Source organism: Leptodactylus fuscus, chromosome 8, assembly GCF_031893055.1.
Source record: "Leptodactylus fuscus isolate aLepFus1 chromosome 8, aLepFus1.hap2, whole genome shotgun sequence".
Lineage (NCBI taxonomy): Eukaryota > Metazoa > Chordata > Amphibia > Anura > Leptodactylidae > Leptodactylus > Leptodactylus fuscus.
The window spans coordinates 3,334,170-3,360,005 of NC_134272.1; the positions used below are offsets into that span (position 1 = coordinate 3,334,170).

The 25,836-nt window shown below is 47.5% G+C and overlaps 1 protein-coding gene across 1 annotated transcript; it reads left to right on the forward strand.

Moving 5' to 3' along the window:
- The first annotated feature begins 4,452 nt into the window (after positions 1-4,452).
- USP42 (ubiquitin specific peptidase 42) lies at positions 4,453-23,371 on the forward strand. The gene is made up of 16 exons (XM_075285011.1): positions 4,453-4,555; positions 8,208-8,433; positions 9,193-9,402; positions 12,152-12,262; positions 12,890-12,992; positions 14,481-14,548; positions 14,642-14,712; positions 15,281-15,363; positions 15,750-15,861; positions 16,797-16,937; positions 17,379-17,479; positions 17,583-17,712; positions 19,115-19,669; positions 20,133-20,212; positions 20,292-21,125; positions 21,787-23,371. Exons 2-16 carry the CDS (start codon positions 8,217-8,219, stop codon positions 21,800-21,802), a joined length of 2,832 nt encoding a protein of 943 aa, XP_075141112.1. The 5' UTR covers positions 4,453-4,555; positions 8,208-8,216; the 3' UTR covers positions 21,803-23,371.
- Positions 23,372-25,836: the final 2,465 nt, after the last annotated feature.

The following is a 25,836-nucleotide window of genomic DNA, read 5'->3' on the forward strand; positions in this document are numbered from 1 at the left end:
ACTACACCCTGCATTGCACACAGTCAGCTCTGCTACATTCTCCCGCCTATTCCCTGACACTACATCCTGCACACACTGTCAGCTCTGCTACATTCTCTCACCTGTTCCCTGCACTGCACACACTGTCAGCTCTGCTACATTCTCCCGCTATTCCCTGACACTACACCCTGCACTGCACACACTGTCAGCTCTGCTACATTCTCCCGCCTATTCCCTGACACTACACCCTGCACTGCACACACTGTCAGCTCTGCTACATTCTCCCGCCTATTCCCTGACACTACACCCTGCACTGCACACACTGTCAGCTCTGCTACATTCTCCCGCTATTCCCTGACACTACACCCTGCACTGCACACACGGTCAGCTCTGCTACATTCTCCCGCCTGTTCCCTGACACTATACCCTGCACTGCACACACTGTCAGCTCTGCTACATTCTCCCACCTATTCCCTGACACTACACCCTGCACTGCACACAGTCAGCTCTGCTACATTCTCCCGCCTATTCCGACACTGCACCCTGCACTGCACACACAGTCAGCTCTGCTACATTCTCCCGCCTGTTCCCTGACACTATACCCTGCACTGCACACACTGTCAGCTCTGCTACATTCTCCCGCTATTCCCTGACACTACACCCTGCACTGCACACACAGTCAGCTCTGCTACATTCTCCCGCCTATTCCGACACTGCACCCTGCACTGCACACACAGTCCGCTCTGCTACATTCTCCCGCCTGTTCCCTGACACTACACCCTGCACTGCACACACTGTCAGCTCTGCTACATTCTCCCGCCTATTCCGACACTGCACCCTGCACTGCACACAGTCAGCTCTGCTACATTCTCCCGCCTATTCCCTGACACTATACCCTGCACTGCACACACTGTCAGCTCTGCTACATTCTCCCGCCTATTCCCTGACACTACACCCTGCACTGCACACACAGTCAGCTCTGCTACATTCTCCCGCCTATTCCGACACTGCACCCTGCACTGCACACACAGTCAGCTCTGCTACATTCTCCCGCCTATTCCCTGACACTACACCCTGCACTGCACACACGGTCAGCTCTGCTACATTCTCCCACCTATTCCCTGACACTACACCCTGCACTGCACACACTGTCAGCTCTGCTACATTCTCCCGCCTATTCCCTGACACTACACCCTGCACTGCACACTGTCAGCTCTGCTACATTCTCCCGCTATTCCCTGACACTACACCCTGCACTGCACACACTGTCAGCTCTGCTACATTCTCCCGCCTATTCCCTGACACTACACCCTGCACTGCACACACTGTCAGCTCTGCTACATTCTCCCGCCTATTCCCTGACACTACACCCTGCACTGCACACAGTCAGCTCTGCTACATTCTCCCGCTATTCCCTGACACTACACCCTGCACTGCACACACAGTCAGCTCTGCTACATTCTCCCACCTATTCCCTGACACTACACCCTGCACTGCACACACAGTCAGCTCTGCTACATTCTCCCGCCTATTCCCTGACACTACACCCTGCACTGCACACACAGTCAGCTCTGCTACATTCTCCCGCCTATTCCCTGACACTACACCCTGCACTGCACACACAGTCAGCTCTGCTACATTCTCCCGCCTATTCCGACACTGCACCCTGCACTGCACACACAGTCAGCTCTGCTACATGCTCCCGCCTATTCCCTGACACTACACCCTGCACTGCACACACAGTCAGCTCTGCTACATTCTCCCGCCTATTCCGACACTGCACCCTGCACTGCACACACAGTCAGCTCTGCTACATTCTCCCGCCTATTCCCTGACACTACACCCTGCACTGCACACACGGTCAGCTCTGCTACATTCTCCCACCTATTCCCTGACACTGCACCCTGCACTGCACACACTGTCAGCTCTGCTACATTCTCCCACCTATTCCCTGACACTACACCCTGCACTGCACACACAGTCAACTCTGCTACATTCTCCCGCCTATTCCCTGACACTACACCCTGCACTGCACACACTGTCAGCTCTGCTACATTCTCCCGCCTATTCCGACACTGCACCCTGCACTGCACACACAGTCAGCTCTGCTACATTCTCCCACCTATTCCCTGACACTGCACCCTGCACTGCACACACTGTCAGCTCTGCTACATTCTCCCGCCTATTCCGACACTGCACCCTGCACTGCACACACAGTCAGCTCTGCTACATTCTCCCGCCTATTCCGACACTGCACCCTGCACTGCACACACAGTCAGCTCTGCTACATTCTCCCGCCTGTTCCCTGACACTGCACCCTGCACTGCACACACAGTCAGCTCTGCTACATTCTCCCGCCTATTCCCTGACACTACATCCTGCACTGCACACACAGTCAGCTCTGCTACATTCTCCCGCCTATTCCCTGACACTACACCCTGCACTGCACAGTCAGCTCTGCTACATTCTCCCGCCTATTCCGACACTGCACCCTGCACTGCACACACAGTCAGCTCTGCTACATTCTCCCGCCTGTTCCCTGACACTGCACACACAGTCAGCTCTGCTACATTCTCCCGCCTATTCCCTGACACTACACCCTGCACTGCACACACGGTCAGCTCTGCTACATTCTCCCACCTATTCCCTGACACTACACCCTGCACTGCACACACAGTCAGCTCTGCTACATTCTCCCGCCTGTTCCGACACTGCACCCTGCACTGCACACACAGTCAGCTCTGCTACATTCTCCCGCCTGTTCCCTGACACTACACCCTGCACTGCACACACAGTCAGCTCTGCTACATTCTCCCGCCTATTCCGACACTGCACCCTGCACTGCACACACAGTCAGCTCTGCTACATTCTCCCGCCTATTCCCTGACACTACACCCTGCACTGCACACACGGTCAGCTCTGCTACATTCTCCCACCTATTCCCTGACACTACACCCTGCACTGCACACACAGTCAGCTCTGCTACATTCTCCCGCCTATTCCCTGACACTACACCCTGCACTGCACACACTGTCAGCTCTGCTACATTCTCCCGCCTATTCCGACACTGCACCCTGCACTGCACACAGTCAGCTCTGCTACATTCTCCCACCTATTCCCTGACACTGCACCCTGCACTGCACACACTGTCAGCTCTGCTACATTCTCCCGCCTATTCCCTGACACTGCACCCTGCACTGCACACACAGTCAGCTCTGCTACATTCTCCCGCCTATTCCCTGACACTGCACCCTGCACTGCACACACAGTCAGCTCTGCTACATTCTCCCGCCTATTCCGACACTGCACCCTGCACTGCACACAGTCAGCTCTACTACATTCTCCCGCCTATTCCCTGACACTGCACCCTGCACTGCACACACGGTCAGCTCTGCTACATTCTCCCGCCTATTCCCTGACACTACACCCTGCACTGCACACACGGTCAGCTCTGCTACATTCTCCCACCTATTCCCTGACACTACACCCTGCACTGCACACACAGTCAGCTCTGCTACATTCTCCCGCCTATTCCCTGACACTACACCCTGCACTGCACACACTGTCAGCTCTGCTACATTCTCCCGCCTATTCCGACACTGCACCCTGCACTGCACACACTGTCAGCTCTGCTACATTCTCCCACCTATTCCCTGACACTACACCCTGCACTGCACACACAGTCAGCTCTGCTACATTCTCCCGCTATTCCCTGACACTACACCCTGCACACACAGTCAGCTCTGCTACATTCTCCCGCCTATTCCGACACTACACCCTGCACTGCACACAGTCAGCTCTGCTACATTCTCCCGCCTGTTCCCTGACACTATACCCTGCACTGCACACACTGTCAGCTCTGCTACATTCTCCCGCCTATTCCGACACTACACCCTGCACTGCACACAGTCAGCTCTGCTACATTCTCCCGCCTATTCCGACACTGCACCCTACACTGCACAGTCAGCTCTGCTACATTCTCCCGCCTATTCCGACACTGCACACTGCACACACAGTCAGCTCTGCTACATTCTCCCGCCTATTCCGACACTGCACCCTGCACTGCACACACAGTCAGCTCTGCTACATTCTCCCGCCTATTCCGACACTGCACCCTGCACTGCACACACAGTCAGCTCTGCTACATTCTCCCGCCTATTCCGACACTGCACCCTGCACTGCACACACTGTCAGCTCTGCTACATTCTCCCGCCTATTCCCTGACACTACAATCCCGATAGGAAGTCACGTGCTTTCCAGAGCGCAGGGGAGGAGCCTGGTCACGTCACCGTGACGTCACCAATGTCCTCCTCCAGGATAGGCTGCCGCCGACACCTTTGTTTTACACAGCGGCGAATAGAAAGTGACGCGCTGTGATTGGCTGTCTGGACGGGCCGCGATGACGTCTCGCCACGGGCCCGCCCATTTTGAGTGTTCCTCCTCGTTTCCGTGGTTACCCGGATATAGGCGGTGGAAGAAGCACGTCATTGTTCAGACCCTTCCCCCGGCAGGCACAGGAGGCGATGGAGGCGCCCGGGGACGGCCCGACCGTCTGACACCGGCTGCGCCGACCAAGGTACCGTGCATATAAGGCCAGGGGGCGGGCCGGGGCGCGGGGCTCAGCTGGCTCCATGGTGAGGCCTGCGCCGGCTCTCTAGGCCCTCCCGCTGCTCTGCCCATTGTACCGGCTCCGCGCTGCCAATCCGGCTGGCACAGCAAGAGCTGCCCGCGGGGTGTGGTGGCTGTGAATGAGGCCGAGGGGGTGAGGGGGGCACGGGCGGGGAATGGAGGGAGCCTGAGGCGGCGGCGGCAGGAAGCATGTGCGAGGGAGAGGAGGAAGGAGAAGAGACGGAGGAAGAGGAGGAGAGAGGGCGCCTCATACTACAGCCGTATACTACAGCCATATACCATATACTACAGCCATATACTACAGCCATATACTACAGCCATATACTACAGCCATGCCGCCATATACTACAGCCGTATACTACAGCCATGCCGCCATATACTACAGCCATATACTACAGCCATGCCGCCATATACTACAGCCGTATACTACAGCCATATACTACAGCCATGCCGCCATATACTACAGCCGTATACTACAGCCGTATACTACAGCCATATACTACAGCCGTATACTACAGCCATATACTACAGCCATGCCGCCATATACTACAGCCGTATACTACAGCCGTATACTACAGCCATATACTACAGCCATGCCGCCATATACTACAGCCGTATACTACAGCCATATACTACAGCCATATACTACAGCCATGCCGCCATATACTACAGCCGTATACTACAGCCATATACTACAGCCATATACTACAGCCATGCCGCCATATACTACAGCCATGCCGCCGTATACTACAGCCGTATACTACAGCCGTATACTACAGCTGTATACTACAGCCATGCGCTGCCTGACAGGGAGAGGTGGCAGCTAGGTCTATAGTGTGTGTGTGTGTACTATATATACTGTGTCACCTATGTCTATAGTGTATATATGTGTAATATACTGTGTGCGCTGCCTGACGGGGGGAGGCGGCACCAATGTATATAGTGTATATGTGTGTAATGTGCGTGTATACTATATATACTGTGTGCGCTGCCTGACAGGGGGAGGTGGCCTGTCTCACCTATGTATATAGTGTATATATGTGTAATGTGTGTGTGTATAATATATATATATATGCTGTGTGCACTGGCTGACAGGGGGAGGTGGCCTGTGTCACCTAGGTCTATAGTGTAATAAACGTGTGTATACTGTATATACTGTCACCTATGTCTATAGTGGAATAGAGGTGTGTGCTATATAAATCTATATAGTTATTATAGTATATATATTTATAGTGTGTGTAATGTACATATATATAATTTTTTTTATATTACACATATATGATTTTCAGTGGGTTTATTTATACAGTGCCTTATGTATGACTATGATGTGTGATTACTTATATATTACATATAATTATGTAGTTATTAACGCATCTATCATATATATATATATATATATATATATATATATATATATATATATATATATTGTTTATAAAGCGCTCGCTCAGACTGTTAGTGTGAAACCAGCCCAACAAGTATGTATGTATGTCAGGATTATTGGCGAGGACGGTTGTGTGACTACAGGAACACGCTACACAGGTTTTCTTTGTAGTCCGTTACCACTGAATACACAGAGACCTGCAGAAATACTCCAGACATAAGATAGGATATTCCAGATTCTCTATGTCCTGTGATACATGGCTGTGATCAGTGTATGAAGTGATAGAACGTGGTGCTTTATGCAGTAGTATCAGGTCCAGACAATGCACAACAGCAAAACCCTCCCTGTCCTGAGGGTTACTACAGTGTAACATCCAGTTATCTCACCAAGGACACAGGTCGTACATGAGCAGATCCTTTGTTGGGTCTGTGCCGCCATCTAGTAATAATGGTGACAGGTAAACTTACAGAGGTGAGATCTGCTGCTGTGACTTGGGAGAGCCTTACTACAATGTGTTAGGGCTAGTTCACACGGGGGCAAAGAGGCGGATTTTGACAGTGGATTTTGCTTCAAAATCTGCCCCTTTACAATGGTGGTCTATGTAGAGGGATAGCTTATTTTTTTTTTTCACTAGCGGTTTTTTACACTAGGCGATAAAAGAAGCGACATGACCTTTCTTAAGGCGTTTTCCACCTGAAGAAAGCAATAGAAGTGAATGGAAAGCAGAAAATGAGCGGTTTTTTTTAATGAGAATGCGTTGCTCTTTTTTTGCATAAAAATTACGCTTTTTTTTGCATGAGAACATGTCGCCGTTTTTTGCATGAAATCGCGTCTGTTTTTTTTTTTTGCATGAAAACACTTTTTTTTTTTTTTTTTTTTACAAGAAAACGCGTGATAAAAAACGCGACACATTTTTTTGCGGCCTGTTCTCTTTAAGGGATGGGAAAAACCGCCTGACCTTGTTGGAAGTGGTTTTTACAAAAAAAAAAAACACTCCACAAAAATCGGGCCAAGGTCCAAGAACGCTTCCTAATTAGGAAGTGTTTTTTTCCGGTGCCAAAATAAGCCACACGTAGTTTACGTGTGAACTAAGCCTTAATGGTTGGGCAGTGGTGTAATGGGATCAGGAGAGCTGCTGAGTCCTAAGACACTGTTATTAGGGGGCGTTCACACTACCGTCGGTGTCCGACATGTAGTGTCCGCTCAAAATCTGTCACGGACACTAGGAGCGGACACTAGATGTGTCCGTGACACCTGTCATTCACTTGAATGGGCATCGGGTGCGTTCTTTTGCACTCCGTGCCCGTCCTTCCCTGTCCGCAAGAGAAGATGTCCGACTTCTCAAGCGGACAGAAAAACCCTGCATGCCTCGCCGTAGCGTCTAGCCTGATAGATGAGCCGCTGCATTCAGAATAGATTGTAGAGGGGAGAGTTTAGTGAGGGGAAGACCGATTAGTAAGGAATTACAGTAGTCAAGGCGAGAATGAATCAGAGAGACAATAAGTGTCTTTAGTGTATCTCTGGTAAGGAAAGGGTGTATTCCGGAGATGTTTTTGAGGTGGAGGTGACATGAACGTGCGAGTGATTCAATATGAGGGGTGAAGGAAAGGTCTGCGTCACACATGACCCCGAGACAGCGGGCCTGCTACCTAGGAGTTATAGTAAGGCCTGAGACTACAATGGATATATCAGGGTTCCCAACTTTTACACCATTCTCCCCATCCCAGTGTCCTAACAGGATTGTTCAGCTACTACATGTATTACTCTGCTTGCTGTCCTGCCCTCAAATGCCCCCCATAGTAATTGCTGCCACACAAATGCCCTTTACTATAATGTTATAAGGCTGGTTGTGGCCTAGACACTTCTAGTTCAGCACAGTGGTGAAGGGCCTGAATCCCGCTCATTCGTTCTCTTGGGGTCGGTGTGACTAGAGATATGTGATTGACTAACTCTATCTATCTATATGTTTGTTGTGTGGGACAAAGTCATCATGGACGGCTACAAACTGAAAGAAGTGTGTGAGGTATATGATATATAGGATTTGTCTGTACCATGAAATATTTTTGTCCTGGTATATGAAATTCGCCATCAGTACTGTATTTGCTTAGCTCTTATGTTGTATTACATCTTATTTTATCTTGTATTTGCTTATCTTATATCTTTTTTTTTTTTTTTTTTTTTTTTTTTTTTCCCTCCCTATTTTTTTTTCCCCCAGGGTCAAGCCATGACCATAATAGATAAAGTGTCTTCGGTGACTGCAGCATGCCGGAACCAGCTATACAAGCCAATGGCGCCGTCAACTGACAAAGACACGGGATCTCCAATTTGGGGCATAGTATCATCCCCAGCTAAAATCTCTCTTGGCCCCGTACCTGGTGCTGCCGTCTACTCAAGCTCCTATGTTCCTGAAAAGCCGGTGCCTTCAGAGCAGACTGACCCACGTAAGACCGACCTCATGTCCACAGTTATTGTCATGCTTAAGAAATAGCCATACGTTTCCTGTAACTGCTATAAGACTCTTGGTTGCCATGTTGGCACCTCATACGTTCTTGTATTGCCCCTTTCCAAATGTATAAGAAGATAGAACAGGTCTAGATTGCTTTATAGTACAAAGTGAGCAGAATAGACATTTTTTTTACAATATGATGGCACATTTTTGGCGTTGCTGCCCCTTTACAGGCCGGCGAATGATAAATAATGTGCGTGTGAATAATATTGCTGTGGGATTTTCTGGGACTGTGATATTGACTGGGTTTAATTTGACAAGTCCCACCAGTCAGGTGTTTGTAGGGTGTGCAATGCTCTGGAGGTGGGCACAGCGCCATGTATGTTGCCTTGCACCCTAATGGGGTATTCTTCTGTATGTATTAATGGCGTGGGACTCTTACAGCCTGCAGGTCCAGTAAAGTTTTAATATCTAGTTATAGGGGACAGTCTGACTTATTTCCTAACCATTTACTCGGGGCCATGTGTCTGTCTCTCTGCATATGGTTCCTAAGCTATTGACAGCTTCAGATACTACTGTAGCTCTCAGACACAGTGGAGAATTTCGGAAACTGCCCGTCACTTGGTCATTCTACCCCTGGCCTTATTACTGGCACATGTCTGTTGATCGGTCTCTTTTGCAGTTGCCTTTTAGACATAGACGTAGGCTTCATTCACTAACGTCACTAACCTTCTCCCCTGTTTTTCCTCTGCAGCACTGGCTGTTCCTGGCGATGGCATAAATCCACCACAAAAGATCCTTTTCCCGGCAGAAAAGCTGAGACTGAAATGGCAACGGATACAAAAGGTTGGAGCTGGCCTCCAAAACCTTGGCAATACTTGCTTTGTGAACTCTGTTCTGCAGTGTCTTACATACACTGCCCCTCTTGCTAACTACATGCTCACTCGAGAGCACTCCAAGACTTGTGAGTATGACATCTTCTGCTACGCCTGTTAGTGAGGTCCTGAGCGCGCAGCCTCCTGTTCAGCTTTTATTGCTGCAAGACCACTCGTGGCCTGTTATTCCCAGTACTGGTGTGGTAGCATGCTGGGTGTTGTAGTACGATAACAGCCAGTATTCGGAAATAATAGTATGGGGTATGGTGTCCTACAGGCACGTCTCCTAACCTAACCTAGTCCTATATACATCCAGCCTGAATGTACCCCTGTGAGACAGAATACTTTTACCTGACTGAAAGCCTGCAGCAAGGGAAATTGGAGGAAAGTGGGTTGCTTTTTTTTCCAATTCAATTTCTACTCTGATCTCCCGTTTCCTTTAATGTTTCCAGCTGTAAGTTCTTGATGCTAAGCAGCACTGGCTTCAAGCAAGATTGCAACCTATTGCTAAACTTGTCCACTATAATCCTTGCCAGTGTCAGCAAACTTGCCCTGCTGTGCTGCGACACTTAAGTCCTTCCTTGAGCAAAGGCTCAGGAGAGCAAATGCTCACGTTTATCTTGCTCTTCAACACCTACCAGCTATTTTGGAGTTTTTTGGCCCTGGACTCAAGGAGCAGCCCAGGATTTGGATGATACAGCCATCATTTTGGGCAGGTATATATTTTCTGCACATCAATGTCCAACAACTACCACCTCGAATAACAATCTCTATTGGTTTGTTTCTATACCAAGCATTCTTAAGGTGGAACATCTCAGACTGAGTTACCCTTCAGATCCTCTAGGCCCCCGTAGCCCGCCTGTACTCTGTATGTCGGAGTATTGGCACCCTGATGTATTTCTGGAGTCTGGCGAGCTCGGTGCCTTTATACCCCAGTAAAGCCCAGCTCTTGAGATGAAATACAGGTATGGGATCTGTTCTGAATGCTTGGGGGATTTTTCTATATTGAGGCACTCCTATAATTCCCGTATACTGCCCTCCTCGCACCTTATTTACCTCTCCTTCTGTAAACTGAGCTGTATAGCAGAGACCCCATGCCTGTATAGCACCATGATTTTTTTTGGAGTTGCCTGTAGTCAATAATAACATGGCAGATTTTCTGGTAACCCCTTTATGTTATTCAGAGGGCTATAGTTATGTTTGAAGGGGGTTTCCTGATGTCTTCAGGCCATTGATATCGAATTGGTGTGGGATTGGCTCCTGGCACCCCTGCTGAAAAGCCTGGCCTGGCCACAGGGGCCGATTAAATACCCAAATAAACAGCATGCAGTGTCTAATCCGTATTACAAACTCGATGGCTTTAACGACCTACCTAGTTTATTATTATATAGTCACATTAGGTGGGTGGTATGACCTGTAAGCACAGAAACCGGCCGTCCCGGATCTACCCCAGGTGACTGTTTCTGGATGTGCTGCAGGGGGTCCCAGTGACCATTCACCCGCCCCTCACTCCTCCCATTCGCAGAGCTTACAAGGCCCTTGTTCAAGGAGGCGGTCAGTCGTCTACTGATAGGGCCTATATATATAGGACAGACATAATCCAAGACATGGGCTGGGTAGCAACCTACTACTTCATAGTGTTCCACTTTGTGTAAGGGTAGCCATATAATGGGCCCACAGTGTGTTTTACTGGTGAATATTAAGCACCTTAATTCAGTATTACCTGTAGACCAGCTCAAGTGAGCACGGTGGCCAATTATATTAGACTCAGCTCTGTACATCGTATAGGAATTGGGACTGGTACTGCACGACACTCAGCTGCATTCACTTACATGGGACTGAGCTGCAGCAGCTACATGGATGGCACAATGCCTGGTAAATTGTGAAGATCATACCACTTGTCCGAGCCTATAAAATGAAGCAATCCATTGGTGTGTCAGGAGTCGCTTCCCCATCACTCTGATATTGATGGCCTGTACTAGGGTTAGGTCAACACTTGGAAAACCGCTTTAAGCAAACTCCCATTTTACTTGATTTCCTTCAACTATTTGCTCTGACCAATGCATGGGCAGGTAAATGTAGGCAAAGCCCTGAGTCGATATACTGCATTATAACCATGCAATCACTGGCTGAGCCGTCTGGGGGTTATTCAGGTTTTGAAAATTGGTGTCCTTTCTGCAAATTAGGATGTCCGCTTTAGATTTAGCTGCCAGCACCCTAACACATCACCCTATGACTGCGCTTTCTTCAATGCTTACTCACTGTTATCTGAATAGCGTCTGATATGAGTATTGCAGAGTCTGCTCCAGTGTATGGGACAATTGTTACGGGACTCTCAAATGCTGGGTTTGCAGATGATCTGCTGGAGTCCTGGCAGTCGGGCCCCGGCCTATCTTACGAAGGGGACATCAGTTTTCAGATTCTGGATAACCTCTTTTACTCTGTAGGGTTGTGCTGTATATGGCTGTAGACTAAATGCACGTCCTATGCAAAACCAGATTGTATCGCTGTAGGCTTGTAACATCCAGTCACTTAAACTCCAAAGCGTTCCCACTCAGAGGAGCTGTCACTTGTCAGCTGTTCTAGAAACTTTTTATTTTTCTTATGAAAGAGCAATGTGGAGCATCTTTGCTTGGAGTCCTGTATTGTATTGGGGAGATTACCCGAGGCTTAGGCCATCTTAGCTGATGTAGATGTCCAAGTGACTGCTGCAGGTCCGCAGACTCTCAGACCTTCCCCGGGCTCATTTAAGTCCATAGTGAAACACAGGAATGGTGTTTTGTGTAATCATTTTCTTTCCAGTTGCTTATATTTTTCTTCCTTCCCTTTCCTTTATAGGTCGCGAACAAGACTTCTGTATGATGTGTGTGATGCAGTCTCATGTAGCCCAGGCGCTATGTAACTCCGGAGGAGTCGTCAAACCTACTAGTGTTATCAATGATCTTAGACGTAAGTTTCTGTACATATCATTGCCTAACCAAGCTTAAAGCACCGAAGGGATCCTAGATCCTGCCCTGTCTATCATGCATACACCATATGGAATATAGCAAAGGGACGCACCTCTTAATCATTGAATTCTGGTCCTTCATTTCTGTCCTGCACCTAGCTATGTAGTCAGAATGGCTCAAAGACCTTGTGAATTCCCAAGTTGTATGGTCATAGGATATCGCTGCCACAACAAAACCTTCTGTAAGTTTCTTCCCTATTAGATATTCCGCCATCCGCTGTGAGTAGAAGCGTTTATGAACCACAGCCATATGGCCACAAAGTGGTAAACCACGGAGAACTAGGCATTCACATCTCTGTAGTCCTACGTTACATGAATGAGAGGAACTACTACTTCCAGCTGGTCATGTGTCAGCCATTTATAAAGGAGTTGTGGAAGTCAGTGGTTAGGCCTACCAACTCTCCAGCCCTGATAGAGGAGAGGTCTACCGTGTTCTTTACACAGTCCTTTTTGGTTTTACTTTTTAGATCTGCCTTTATTACTTTGTGTATTTCGCTTCAGTTCTTATTCCAAGGCTGGCCGTTCAGTAGATCAGGAATCCACATATTAATTTTTCCCATCTGTTTTAGGTATTGCAAAGCATTTCCGTTACGGGAGCCAAGAAGATGCTCATGAATTTCTTAGATATACGGTAGAAGAAATGCAAAAATCCTGTCTCAGAGGCTGCTCTAAGTAAGTGACATTTACTCCTTACAATACGTTTTATATAATGGCAGCATTATTGTGCAATGTGCCATTGTGTAACATCGCCCATTGCTGGTCCTCACAGACAGACTGGAAAAATATAGTCTCAAGCGGCTCCACAGAAATAAGACGCAATAATGTCTTTCTATCTCCTATGACTGCACCTGCCCGGCGATCTTAGTATGATATATATTGCTGTATAGACCCAGTCTTCTCAGGACAATGCGAGGACTCGCGCCTCCTCCAAATATTTGTACTGACAATTGAGCCTATTCCTTGTTTTGTTGAAGTCATTTCATTTCCATAGACAGAGCCAATGCCTATATTGAAGTCCCATACAAACAACCAAGTGTGCAGCCCAATGACCGCTGTCTTTTCAAGGCCTTAAGGCTCCATGCACATGTCCAAGTGTGCCATCCAAGGGGGTGTCTGATGGTCTGGTCTGGTCTGATGAAAATACGGTGGGTCCAAGCCTTGTTCATTTCATCGGATCAGAGTGGATGGTCAGGGCCCATAGAGGTGATGGCAGCAGAATGCAGTCGGGTGACATTCTGAGCCGTCCGAGTACATTCTGTGCCGTAAACTCTGCCCCTCCTCAAATAAACACTCTCATGTGCTTGGGGGCCTTAAGTCTTACTATTCCTGTTGCTGCATGGCGTTACCTTCTCCATGGCATTTTGGGCACCCTGTGGATGGAGACAACTGGTGACCGCGCCCTGTATGTAATGGCAGCTTTCTGCTCTTAGTCCAAAATTATCGGGAAGTAGTTGCCGATGTGCAGCCAGGTCAGGACCTAAAGTCAGAAGTTTCTGTTAAAAATCATAATCTTCCCATATGAAATGCATCGATGAGGAAAATTTAAAAGAATATTTGATATTTCCGCGCAGCAAACCATCCGATGCTGTAAAATCCACTTCCTATTTATCCTGCACAGGGAATGCTGTAAGAGCCATATATATCCCTTGGCTTCCAAAAAGAGGTATAGAAAGTGATGTAAAAGTGGTGACCTAGCATGGTTCCAATGCAACGTATAATTTGTGCTGCACGCATGCGCGCCTCACCTGGCATTGACCATAGAAACAAACAACTAAGCCACAGCCATAACTTTGAGTCTACTTAGACTGCAGTGCTCAGATGTAGCAACGGATAGCAAAGGTCCATCAGCCATAGATCCCTCATTTCTGTCTCCTCTTTGTAGGCAGACGCCTCTGCTGCTGTCAATAGGACACTTCTTGCAGGCTGCAAGGGCCAGGTAGGGGTGCACAGGCTCGCCCATTGGTTACCTCCATTGAATTACTGTCCTATGCCGCTGGCAGGGTTACTCACCGATAGCTGGGTTGGGTCACTTACCCCACAACCTATGGCTATATCAAGGACTGTAATCCGTCTATATACCAATGTATGGTCTAAGGGGTCAATCATAGAAAAAACGTTCTCTAGTCCTGTGGCCTAATCTGTGCGTTTCTTCTGTTTCAGCCTGGATAGACACACACAGACGACAACCTTTATACATCAGATATTTGGTGGTTGTCTGCGCTCTCGGGGTAAGATGTGCTATTCACAGGACTTGTGTTCATGCAGTACATGGAGCGCTTTAGCCTTCCCACTTAATGTTTGTGTTTCTTCTGTTCTTACAGTGAAATGTCTAAATTGTAAGTCCGTCTCTGATACCTACGATGAATATCTTGATATCCCTCTGGAGATAAAGGTACTAAACTTGCATGACTATTTAAGGCTTAAATCATGTCACATGTTGGGCATTTCCTTTTTGTTAGAAGGTCCTTGGGTGGCGGATAAGCTATAATGCATGGGGGGCCCTGACAGCAAATACACAAAGAAGTATCACAGTCTCCATTAGAATGAGTGGGCAGTCTGTGTAATGCTCAGATGTGCGACATCCTCCAAAGCAAGAGGCCTTGTTGTCACGCTCTGGATAATAAATGATAACAAAGCAAGAAATACAAGTCTATTGAGGCGGGATTTCCTAATTGGGGGGTCACTGGGACCTGAGCTGCAGTACCTGCCCCTGCCACTAGGCAGTGCACAGAGCATCCCCCTCCAGTCGCCATTTTCTGTGCTACCCACTGGTCAGATATTTCTGGCCTATCCTAAGGACACGCCGTAAATTAATAATCCCGGGACAAACCCCATTAACTTTCTTGTTCTCTTTGCGAAATATCTCGGATTCGTGTGAACCAAAACATCCGATGGTGAATGTGTCTGCTGTGCTGATAAAGCATCTGTTCACAATATAATCTTTGTTTTTTCCTCTGTAGACTTCCCACAGTGTGAATAAAGCTCTGGAGCAATTTGTAAAAGCAGAACAGCTGGATGGGGACAATGCATACAACTGCAGCAAGTAAGTTCAGCCTGCTGAGATCCATCTCCTCCAACATGGATGGTCTTTATTTCTCATTGACCTTCTGGCCCTGTTCATTCAGTACTTTGTCACACAAGTCATGGACACACCCACTTGCCAATTTATTTGTGACTTTCAGGAAAAATCTGTCATGTGAACAGGCAGGATTGTCAGATTTGTGGATCCCGCAGTGTCACTTAGAACCTAATACACCATTTAGATTTAGACAGTCGTACATACTGTATCTCCAGCATGCTCAATGTCTTGTGGAAGAGCCAAGGCTTTCACACTTACCCTTAGAACTGATATTGTCTTCTCACAATTGCTTGTCATGTGCCGTGTTTATGGGCCAAGATATTAACATTTCACCCCTTATTTCTTCTAAGGTGTAAACAATTGGTTACTGCAACAAAGAGATTTACAATACATCGAATCTCGAATGTGCTGACGTTGTCCTTGAAGAGGTTTGCAAGCTTCAGCGGTGGAAAACTGTCAAAGGTAACTTTGTCTTTGCTGCGGACCCCCCCCCCCCCCTCCATATTTTGATACTTTGTTGTATTTGTGGCCTTTGATACATTTGCAGACAACACAATACTTTTATAAAAAGTGGGGAGGGGGCTCAGCAGACTTACCATAATGCCCTTTAGGAGCTGGTGTAGATCTGAGATTCTGGTGCACTGGGAGCAGATTTGCCTTATAACATTAGGCGCATCTTAATCTAGTGCAGGGGAGAGGAGACTATAAAGAATGGCGTAGGAAATGCCAATTCAGATGAATCCCTCCCATTGTTCGGCATACGTGCCAGTTACTATGTGACATCCTGTGTATCTGCGTGCGTATTTGTGTGCTGGTGATCCCAATCACCAATGTATTTCCATGGGAGTGCTCAGGTGGAATCCACTTGTAGAGATCGTATGAGGTTTATTTTTCCCTCTAGCTGGAGAAATCAGAGAAAAATATCATCTGCTTCCCATTGCAGGATGATTGTGTGAACATACCCTAAGGCCCCATGGTCTGGAAACTCCGCGCTAAAGCGCTACGGGAACACATCTGGGTTCTACCTGCAACACTTTGAACAGAAAGTTCAGAGTTTTCCTCGTGGACTTTACCATTCTATATACGGTAAAGCCGCCGGCATTTCCATAGATATAATTAACATGCTGTGATTTCCAAAACCGCGCTGTGGATTTTAACGTGAATCCCATCCACTTTGCTGTTACTGTAAAACGCCGCAGGCAAATCGCGGCATATTCGGTCCTAAAGGAGTTTTCTAAAGTTCCTGTGAACTTCCGAACACCTTCAGCATCTCATGTGGAGACGGTGCATTTATTTTTTTCCCATGTTGTACCTTTCTGATCAGCACGCTGTGGAATATGTTGGCGCTATATCATGTATGTACAGGCTCCTAATGCATGTTGATTGCTTCTGTTTAGGAAATAAAGTACCCAGAATATCTTAACCTCCGTCCATACACATCCAACCCTCATGGAGAACCCATCATGTACTCTTTATATGCTGTCCTTGTACATACAGGCCTGAGCTGTCACACCGGCCATTATTTCTGCTATATAAAGGTGAGCATTCATCATATATTACCGCAGAGTCCAGTGACATCACTACAGCTCTATTGTTTCTCCCCTGTACCGCCACCCTATTATCCTGTCCACCCTATAGGGCAAAGTACTGATAGAACATTGGCCGGTACACGATATAACCTCTAAGACTTTGTGTCCTTTTCTTCTCTCCACTGCACATGCGTATCATGGGGAAGGAATAATAATAAATCCTGTTTTGATGTGCTGTGGGTTTACTATTATTGTAATGGGTTTGAGTGATCTAGTGGATCCTTTTTTTATGGCTCTGTGAATCTGTTAGCGACCTCTCCCCTCTGCAGAATATTCCATTGGACTCAGATTGAGAATCATGACATTCACTTATTTCAGCTTTAGATGGTTTCTTGAAACTTGACGTCCTGTTGTGTAATACCAGTAATTTTTTTTTTTTTTTTCTTCCAGGCCAGTAACGACCAATGGTACTTAATGAATGACTCCATCGTGTCCAGCGCCGACATCCGGACCGTGCTCAACCAGCAGGCGTACCTTCTATTTTATATCCGGTATGTGCGTTACCTTTGTCTTTAGTTATTACAAAACATTCCATTCTTTTTCTTATTTTAAAGTTTTAATTCTTTTGTTTTTATTTTTCCTTTATTCTTCAAGATCCCAGAATGTGCAGAGCGGAGACCCGCCTTACTCTCATCAGTCTGCCAGCCCCAACTCTCCTCAGCCCAGTAGCAGCCATCAAGTTGGGGGCACAAAGTCTGATTTCATAGGACCCCAGCTCATCAAAGTAAGATTGGATCTCATACACTCTGTCCTATGGATAGACCATGTTTATTAACAAGGGTGAATTTACAAAAAATAGAAAAAATGCCGTCTGAATGATAGGATCATTTTAATAAGTACTTTTTAAAAGGCTTTCTTAAGTCTATTATTCTCCTATCTTTCGTCGTCTTCTCCGCACCACCGTTCGCCTACAATCCCGATTTCTCTCAGTAAGCAAACTAGCTCTCTCGTAACACTGGGGGCGTCCCCAATGCTGCGAGAGAACTTTCTCCAGCGCCGCCACCATCTTCATCAGGAATGGCCTCTTCATTCTCTTCTTCCAGCGGTGTCGTCTTACTTCTAGGCCTTGGGCACAGCAGACTGCGCATGCCCACAGGCCCCAAGAAAATGGCCGCTTACAATACTATGAAAGTGGCCATTTTCTCGTGGCCTGTGGGCGTGCGCAGTCCACTCTGCCCAAGGCCGGAGGCCTTAGAAGTTACAAGCCACCGCCGGAAGAAGAGACTGAAGATGACGCTACTGAAGAAGAGGAGGTGGCGCTGGAGAGAGTTCTCTCGCAGCATTGGGGACGCCCCAGTGCTGTCTGAGTGCTGGGGCCCACCCCCAGTGCTGCAAGAGAGCTAATTTACATACCAACAAGAACCCGGATTGTAGGCGAACAGCGGCACGGAGAAGACAACAAAAGGTAGGAGACAAATAGCCTTTCTTAAGGCTATTCCAACATGGTACTTAGAAAAAAATGTCTGAATGATAGGATCCCTTTGAAGGCGCCTGTCCCACGAGCATCGTTGATAAATGTCTGATCACTGGCATCCTAATGGTGTGGAAGTCACCAGTCAAGTGAATGGGATCCTATATTCTTCAGATAAAGTACCAGTCACTTGTGTGGCAGAGGACGTGTGTGACTACCACATGCGGAGGGGGGATATGGGAGGGAGTCCCATTCTCACACTCAGTGGGGACCCCCAGGATTCAGCTGCTTAGCCATTGGATAAGGGCTATTTGGTAGATTGTGATCCTGGGACAGCCCCCTTTAAGTCAGTCGTACCAATAATTCCTCTATTTGTCTGTGGTCTGTTTTATGTAGTAAGTTCTTGTACTTCTTTCTTCTGCTCAATCCTCTCCAATCTTTGGCTCAATAAAGCTGTTAATGCAATGTGGGGCCGCGGCCCTAAGATGATCCCGTACATGACGGTGCCCCACACCCACCAATATATGGGATATCTTTTTTGCATGTGGCCCTCTCGTCTGTCACCCGGTTTGCTTGCATTTCATCATTCCCGTACTGCAGCTGCTCTTCTTTCTCTTTTCAGGTCTTTTTTAATCTCCTCCTTATCGCTGGCTATTTGTTCTTAGTACTAACTCTGCAGATCATGAAAATATATAACAATTCTATTATTTTGTAGAATGTAAAGAACATGAATGGAAATCGTTCACCAAAAACTTCTCTCAACGGTTCTGGAATAAATGGCGGCATTATTAAAAGATGTATCGGCCCCCTGCCCATAAACAGGCAAATGACTATAAACAGCAAAAAGCAAAAAATCATTGTGAACATCAATAAACCTCTCCCTTCACAAGAGACCCCCTCCTCCGAAATGAAACAGAACGCCCCAGCCCAGTCTACCTCTGTCGCCCCTTCCTCCACTGTTGACCTCCCCTATAAATTGAACCGCGGACCTTTGGCCAGTGCCAATTCTGTAGTATCTTCCACCATGTTGGTTCCTTATGGGGCCGAGTCATCAGAGGAATCTGAAGAGGAGAGTAAAGGCTTCAGGAAAAGCAGATCCAGCAACCTGGTGAACGGATCTGTTATTCCTAATGGACATTCTGCCATTGATGTAAATGGGGACTGTGTTACAAAAGAAGAGCAGGGGGCGTCCAAATCTAATCCAGAAGACCTGGAGACCGACCAGTCCACGAATGCTGCAAGTCCTCCTAAACTCAATGGCTCTCTAGAAGTAAGTACGCTGCACTTTTATGGGCTTGTTCCTCATTGCCCATCGTTGACTTGGCTGTAACAGCGGCCCTTCTGACAGTGCAGGGATGTTGGTGCTGAAACTAACTGCACCAATATCTCTGAAACTGGGGAACATACTAGAAAAGTTGATGAAAGGTCCCCTGAGATGTAGTTAAATGCAGAACAGAAGGGGATCGTGCAAGGTCCTGCAGATATGTACGATACTCACTCCCAAGTTGGGCTGTGACATCTGTGGAGCTCAAAAGCTTTTCCAATATGGCTGCTGATAGAGGGGTCATGTGACCTGACCTGTGTGTCAGCGCACCATTGCACATGTGCTAGTTTCCATCTTTTGGCTGCCTTGGCTATGACATTGTCCGGGTCTGATCACTCCAAGTAATATGCCATCTATTGCTTTTATTAAGAACTTTCTGTAAATTAATTTATTTCTACTTTGACCTTAGGTTGACCTCCAAACTGTGACCAAGGAAGAGACAGCAGCCATATCTCATGAGCCTGAGTGTGACCGGGCAGAAGTAGAAGTGTAAGTAGACGACGCCATGAGACGACTACATTTATAGCTATTGGTGTAAATGTTTCTTATGGAGTCTCTTTCTCTTTAGTTTGCAGAATACAGAACATGAGAATTTGGCCGTTGGTCCGGAAGATTCTCCGGTGCACAATGTAGAAAATTCTGAGAATCATCAGAATGGATTGTCGCCATCTTGTGCACCTGCGGAGCACCAAAGGGAAGCTAGCACTACACCTCAAGACGTGAAAAATGGAAATGATTACTCATCCCACAATGGACATAGTGACAGGAAACATGGCTGCAGCGAGAGATCGCGCTCAAGGCACGAGAAGGACTCTCGCAAGAGTGAACTGTATTCCTGCAGCAAAGACGGCTCGAGGTATGATCGGTATAAACACTATCACAATGATGAATACAAACACAGGAATCATTTCTCTCGAGGAAGCGAAAGTCACAGGAACCATGAGAGGCATCGGTCAAGGAGCAGAGGGAAAATGGACGATCAGTATCGCTACACGTCTAGGCGGGATCGCTCTCACAGCCGTGACCGGAACCACTACAGCAGACATCGAGGGGATCATTTTCATTCTTCTTATAGGGATGATCGGGACAGAGTCTCCTACGACAGCCGAGACTATCACTACAGGGATTCCAAATATCATAGGGACAACTGGTACAATTATTCCTCTAGAGACAGGCGGGATCATGGCGGCTACGGCAGTAAACATTCTCACTACTCTTCTTTCTCACGACACTCTGACTCTCATCATCACCATGGAAGGTTTAACCACCACCATTATGAGAACAGTAGGAAACGGAAACTTGAGCACGGTAGTTACACGGGGGGCGATGACCACGAACCCAACTGCAAGCGACAAGGAAGCTCCACGGAAAGACCCATGTTCCGCATGGAAGAAAGAAAAATGTAAGTTTAACCCTTCTAAGGAAAAACTGTAAATATTTCAATTGTAACTGTTTTGTAAAACTTGACTTATCTGCACCCAGACCCCAACAAATGGGTGAAACAGAGGGGCGGAAAGTCTTAGCTGAGCACCGTGGGGTCTGGCCGGCACCTGCAGTGCGGACTTGGGGACCTTCTGCTGATTCACAATAATTGTGGATCCCGATGTCCATAAAGTGCAGAATTATTCACACACAGTAAGATTTACATGTCTGGAAACCTGCACCAAGAGGCGCACGTTAGGTTAGGGGGAGCTGAATAGATTAACACGCTGCAGACGGTAAAAGGTTAACAACTGTGCGGGAATAACCATCATGTGCAGGACAAGAAGAATCTCTATTTATTGAATTTTTTTTTATTTATTTTTTTTCTGCCACTGGATTTTGTTGCAGATTTTCTGAGCTAAGACCAGGGTGTAATTGTGATTGTCTGCAGGTTCCCCAACCATGCCACACACTATGCCCTGCAGACTAGAGGAAGACTTCTATCTGCATCATAAATGGGGCCGTAAAATCCTGCTACATACTGCTGTGCTACGCGATGGCGGATTTATAGAACGCTTTCTCTCACTTACCGGGTTGTGTTAGGACGTCTTTCATTCATTGTGTTTCCTTTTTCTCTCTAGATCTGTGAAGACGTAACATCTCCTGCACGGACCCGACTCCCCCTGAAAACCTGCACTTAAACTACCACAGACACCCAACGCTTTTTTTTTATTATTATTATTTTATATGTGAATATCGGGAATTTTCTTGTTTCTTAGTTTTTATTCAATTTTTTTTTTGTAAAAATTTTTTTTTTTACATTTTATTTTTTTCTACATTTTATTTTTTTCAAACCATGTTTCGCAGAGCAGACTAGAAAGGGTTAACTGACCATGATGGCGAGAGTCCTGACCGCTCCGCACACACAAGGGTGACTCTCAATACGGGGAGAGCAGCCAATCGCGGTGTGTGGGTGGGGTTAGGAGGATTCTCATTAACTCTTGTAAGAGTCCTGTCCGGATTTGGGGCTTAATCACGTCAATGATTGATGATGATGATGATATTATTATTATTATTTTTTTTTAATCCTAGTGCTGTCTGTGAAGAATAATAAACAGACCCCACACCAACCAATTATAATGAGTAGATCCATTTTACATAGATTTTGTCCGTTCATGTCGAAGTGGCCTTTGCTGTGCTGCTTATTCACACATCCTATAAGTGGCAGAGCCCAGAACAGGGCTATAAGTAGTAGTTAGAATATCAGCGACCACTGGCCCTTAGGTTTGGCCATGGATGAAGGTTTTTTTTCTTTAATTTTCCTGTTGTGGGTGATAGTTTAGAGGCAGTGTCCATATCGGAGTCGGTCCTCGAGGAGATCTGAGTTTCTTGTCTTCTGTTCATGGGCTACTTGACTCTCGTGACATGGCTGAATGGATCCAGACCCGTCTGCTCGCCCCTGCTACCTGCGGTGTAAATAATGAACAGAGTTGGTGCTGTTTGACAATACTGTATAGACCTTTACCACACAAGTATTTTTCAAGTGTTTTTAATTTTTTTTTTTTTTTGGTTTTATACACCTCTCCATCCTACTGATCACTACGTGGAGCAGAAGTGGGACATGCCCTGGAACGTTTGCTCTCCAATGCTGCTCTTCTTCCAGACTCAGGATTATGTGTGTTATTTCTCAGCATGTTTCTTTCCACATGTGACACCGAGACTGCAGACGCTTGAGGAATTAGTAAGGAGTCTTTCATGTAAATATTCAATTAAAAAAAACAAAAAAAAAAAATCTCCATCTAAAGACTTGGCATTTTGTCTGTCACTCGAGATGCATTATGTGTCTGCTCTATATGTACTGTATTATTTTTAGCTCCTCTCCGCCATCTTTATGTCTGTCCTGCCATTGAAACTTTATTTATTCCCATGGACCTGACGAAAACAGAACTGCAGCGAGTCCATTCACATCAATAATGAGCTGGAAAGTGGGACCCAAAGGAAGGGAATGGCCGACTAGTGACGACGTTTCCCGCCGTGGCTCGTCCATCAGACGCCTTCTATTTGCTTCGATTCTTCTCTGTCCAGTTACTGATCAGTATACGGCGTATTTATCAGCTTGCCCAGACATTATCAGGATTCTTGTTCTTTGTATCCTTGCTGTGAAATGCTCAATCTAATCTCTATTTAAATACATTATAATTTGTATTCACTTGCATCATTTTCCCTATATAAAGGATGTGATGGGCTGATCCCAGAATGTGATTCCACCATGTCTATTTGGGTTTCTTTGGTATGTCTGTGGTCCTGAGCGGGCCGACCAGTAAGACCAGCAGCTTCAGGTTGGAGTCTGTCGATATCCCAGTAACTTACGGCCAATCCTGTGTTGTCTCATTGGCAAAAGACAATGCAGCAAGAATGAATGGGGTAAAAGGCGGTCCATGTAAATGTAATCTATGGAAGGGATCACAATACTGGGGACGATCCTATTAGGTGGCTGCTAGTCTGGATATGATGGTGATTGTATGTGTGGGTGAGCATTATAATGTCAAAAAATGTCAGCTGGAAGCCCAGCAGCGAGGCAAAGTGTGTGGCCATAGGATGTCCCAATAAGCCCTCAGACAGCTATACTGACAGAAAAAATAATGGATGACTGGGAAGGAAAATATGGAAAAAGCAATCAATCTTAAAGCATTAACATACAAAGTGCTCTACATCCATAAAGGGTTAACAGAATCTAAAATCCATAACCTGAAATTTTTCTCTTCAAGAGTGATACAGGCCCTCTTTGTACTTGTCCAATGAATCCACCATGACCATGTCCTGTGATAGCGAGTCCCAGAGCTTCGCTGTTCTTACTGTAAAGAATCCCCTTCTGTTGGTGAAACTTTCTCTCCTCCAGACATTGAGGACGTCACTGGCCTAGGTGTAGAGGACGTCCCCTTGTCACTGTCACTGGTCTAGGTGTAGAGGACGTCCCCTTGTCAGTGTCACTGGTCTAGGTGTAGAGGACGTCCCCTTGTCAGTGTCACTGGTCTAGGTGTACAGGACGTCCCCTTGTCACTGGCCTAGGTGTAGAGGACGTCCCCCTGTCACTGGCCTAGGTGTAGAGGACGTCCCCTTGTCACTGTCACCGGTCTAGGTGTAGAGGACGTCCCCTTGTCAGTGTCACTGGTCTAGGTGTACAGGACGTCCCCTTGTCACTGGTCTAGGTGTAGAGGACGTCCCCTTGTCACTGTCCCCGGTCTAGGTGTAGAGGACGTCCCCTTGTCACTGTCACCGGTCTAGGTGTAGAGGACGTCTCCTTGTCACTGTCACTGGTCTAGGTGTAGAGGACGTCTCCTTGTCACTGTCACCGGTCTAGGTGTAGAGGACGTCCCCTTGTCACTGGTCTAGGTGTAGAGGACGTCCCTTTGTCACTGGCCTAGGTGTAGAGGACGTCCCCTTGTCAGTGTCACCGGTGTAGGTGTAGAGGACGTCCCCTTGTCACTGTCCCCGGTCTAGGTGTAGAGGACGTCCCCTTGTCACCGGTCTAGGTGTAGAGGACGTCCCTTTGTCACTGGCCTAGGTGTAGAGGACGTCCCCTTGTCACTGTCACCGGTCTAGATGTAGAGGACGTCCCCCTGTCACCGGTCTAGGTGTAGAGGACGTCCCTTTGTCACTGGCCTAGGTGTAGAGGACGTCCCCTTGTCACTGTCACCGGTCTAGATGTAGAGGACGTCCCCCTGTCACCGGTCTAGGTGTAGAGGACGTCCCCTTGTCACTGTCCTAGGTGTAGAGGACATCCCCTTGTCACTATCACTGGTCTAGGTGTAGAGGACGTCCCCTTGTCACTGGTCTAGGTGTAGAGGACGTCCCCTTGTCACTGTCCCCGGTCTAGGTGTAGAGGACGTCCCCTTGTCACTGTCACCGGTCTAGGTGTAGAGGACGTCCCCTTGTCACTGTCCCCGGTCTAGGTGTAGAGGATGTCCCCTTGTCACTGTCCCCGGTCTAGGTGTAGAGGACGTCCCCCTGTCACCGGTCTAGGTGTAGAGGACGTCCCCCTGTCACTGGTCTAGGTGTAGAGGACGTCCCCTTGTCACTGTCACCGGTCTAGGTGTAGAGGACGTCCCCTTGTCACTGTCACCGGTCTAGGTGTAGAGGACGTCCCCTTGTCACTGTCACCGGTCTAGGTGTAGAGGACGTCCCCTTGTCACTGTCACCGGTCTAGGTGTAGAGGACGTCCCCTTGTCACTGTCACCGGTCTAGGTGTAGAGGACGTCCCCTTGTCACTGTCACCGGTCTAGGTGTAGAGGACGTCCCCTTGTCACTGTCACCGGTCTAGGTGTAGAGGACGTCCCCTTGTCACTGTCACCGGTCTAGGTGTAGAGGACGTCCCCTTGTCACTGTCACCGGTCTAGGTGTAGAGGACGTCCCCTTGTCACTGTCACCGGTCTAGGTGTAGAGGACGTCCCCTTGTCACTGTCACCGGTCTAGATGTAGAGGACGTCCCCCTGTCACCGGTCTAGGTGTAGAGGACGTCCCTTTGTCACCGGCCTAGGTGTAGAGGACGTCCCCTTGTCACTGTCACCGGTCTAGGTGTAGAGGACGTCCCCCTGTCACCGGTCTAGGTGTAGAGGACGTCCCCTTGTCACTGTCCTAGGTGTAGAGGACATCCCCTTGTCACTATCACTGGTCTAGGTGTAGAGGACGTC